Source organism: Microplitis mediator, chromosome 7, assembly GCF_029852145.1.
Source record: "Microplitis mediator isolate UGA2020A chromosome 7, iyMicMedi2.1, whole genome shotgun sequence".
Taxonomy (NCBI): domain Eukaryota; kingdom Metazoa; phylum Arthropoda; class Insecta; order Hymenoptera; family Braconidae; genus Microplitis; species Microplitis mediator.
The window spans coordinates 16,173,115-16,175,566 of record NC_079975.1 but is presented as its reverse complement, the minus strand read 5'-3'; the positions used below and the strand labels follow the sequence as shown (position 1 = coordinate 16,175,566).

Here is a 2,452-nt window from a genome sequence, read left to right as displayed (position 1 = left end):
GGTATTTTATCAATAAAAAAATAAAATATTATTTTCGAATATTTTTAGTGGCCAAATTTTCCCCAGCTATAACAAATCAGCCGAAAAATGGATTAATGTATTATATTTTTTTTTAATTTGACGATAAAAATATAAAAGAATCATTTTGTTAAAATTTTCGGCTGGTCCATTTTGTCCTAGGTGTTATGGGTAGGGCTAAAAATGCGGATATATATCAAAATTCTTTTAATTTAACTATAAAAATTTGAAAGAATCATTTTTTCAGGATTTTCGGCTTTTTTTTCGAAAAAAAAAAATTTTTTTTTTTTATAAAATTTTTAGGGTACCCCGTTTTGCCCACCCTACCCCCTTTTGCCCCCCTTCCCCTATATTATATATATATATATATATATATATATATATATATATATATATATATATATTAGCGTTCAGTTGACCGGTCGCAACTTCAGTTACATGATTCTAGGTAAAGTCGGGTAAATTTTTTTTTCCGTATATAAAAAAAAATTATACGGACATATTTATATACCGTAAACTGTTTGTCTAACGTCTGAGGGTAATGGCTGCCTCCCGTTTCCACCAGTACGGCTCATAGTACATAATCGGTCTTCTCCAATTATCGATTTGAAGAGTCGTCGCGCCATTTCAGCAGGATCATGACGAAACTTCACTTTGATATAATTTAAATCGACTTCACGGATGTAAACATCTGAGTTTTCAATTAACTCCTTCTAACAAAGAAATAAATAATTATATAATTTTGTAACAAAGAAATACATTAGATAATAAAAAATTGTCAGACTAGTGTCAAGAATAAAAGAAATCATTTAAACTTACTTTTTTAGCTGAAGGAATATTCCATACATATTTTGGATCCTCTTCCCGAGTAGAATTTCGGCCAAAAGATCCACTATGATCTTGGTTCGAAGACTTATTACAGTCTTGAGTGGTTTTCACTTCATCTTCTGATGAAATCGGTGAACGAAATACTTTTGGTATTTGAATAGGTTGTAAGCGAGGTGATTTTTCAGGACTCGGAGAAAATAAAACATTTGAACGTGCCACTTCCCTAGATTTTTGAGGAAATTTGTGGTGATTCAAGACAGAAAACTTATCGGAATACTCAGAACGAGACGGCTTAAAACGTTTCTGATTGTCAGTGTTCTGGGATTCGGTTGCTGAAAATGCATTAGAAGAGCGAACAGTCGTAGCGCGTTTTACGTCAGAATGTTGACTTGAATTATCAGCTGAGAAGTTTTTGGTGTCAGAATTATGTAGATGGCGTGATTTTTTAGCTGATTCAGAATCGAGTGGAAATAGAACCATGGACTGGGAAAACTGAGATGACTTGGGGTTGACTGCTTGAGTAGTGTGGAGTTGACTGGATTTTGACGAAAAAAAGTTAGTAATTCTTCACACAATTGAATTCCTCTGGCAAAATCTTAGAGCCAAAAAATATTTTTGTTTTAGGATGCAGCTTATAAAGTTATTACTTTTTTTATTGTACAAATTTAGAATAGCTTATAAAATTAATAAAATTTATTTCAATGTCTAGTACTTATATGTCAATTGAAAGGAGTGTCATCTGTTTTGACATAATTATAATTCATTAAAAATGAGCTATCAGTAGAAAGTTATTCATTAATTCATTCATAAGTCACTCAACTTATAATTTTTGCAAATTTCAAAATTTTAAATAGGCCATGAAATAACGAGAAATATTTTAAAGTATAAGTTACAGAGATCAAATTGAAGGGAATTTAATCAGCTTTAAGATGGTATTTTCAGTAGAAAATAATCTATTCTCAGTCAAAAGTCATTCATAGTTAAAGTCATTCGTAGTCACCCAATTTTATTGATATTAAAAACTAAGATGGCTAGTATTACAAAATAAATTGAAGGATTTTATTCATCTTCAATCTCGTCAAAGTTGATTGAGCAATAAGTGTAATAAGTCTTATAAAGATCAGTCAAAAGTTGTCGGCGCTATACTGATGACTCAGTCGGTTCATCATAGTGTGGTTGGTCAGCATAATATTTGTTAGAGGTTACGTGACTAATGCAAAATTATGGGTTATGATAATTAAAAAATTGTACCTTATTGCGAAGTTTTACAAACTTGACAAACAAATGGGAAATTCTCATTTTGTTTGTCATACTCAATTTCAGCCCGGACCATCCGTGATTTTGATCCATTATTGGGGTTAACTACTTCCACTTCTTGAACTGGCGAGTAACCGCGATCTGATAAATTATCCTCCTCATCTGAATCTTGAAGATTACTTGCATTGGTCCTCGAAGTGATGTCTTGAAGGATGTTTTCAGCACGAGTGATCGAATCTTTTTCTCGGGATTTGCTGGTATTGAGGGCTTTTGTTTCGGTTTTTAAGTCAGCATCAGCTGAATCATTTTTATGCTTTTTCTTTTCATGACACTTATCCGGGACATCGGG

General features: G+C 32.2%; 1 protein-coding gene across 1 annotated transcript; it reads right to left on the bottom strand.

Moving 5' to 3' along the window:
• Positions 1 to 490: 490 nt before the first annotated feature.
• LOC130672128 (uncharacterized) lies at positions 491 to 1,424 on the bottom strand. The gene is made up of 2 exons (XM_057476440.1): positions 838 to 1,424; positions 491 to 731 (listed from the first exon to the last, which is right to left on the bottom strand). Exons 1-2 carry the CDS (start codon positions 1,324 to 1,326, stop codon positions 522 to 524), a joined length of 699 nt encoding a protein of 232 aa, XP_057332423.1. The 5' UTR covers positions 1,327 to 1,424; the 3' UTR covers positions 491 to 521.
• Positions 1,425 to 2,452: the final 1,028 nt, after the last annotated feature.

Excerpts from the sequence above, each read along its gene's own strand:
- LOC130672128 (XM_057476440.1), bottom strand. The coding sequence starts at position 1,326 with ATGGTTCTATTTCCACTCGATTCTGAATCAGCTAAAAAATCACGCCAT. Across the intron at positions 732-837 it reads ATATTCCTTCAGCTAAAAAA|AAGGAGTTAATTGAAAACTC; the intron begins GTAAGTTTAAAT and ends TTTCTTTGTTAG.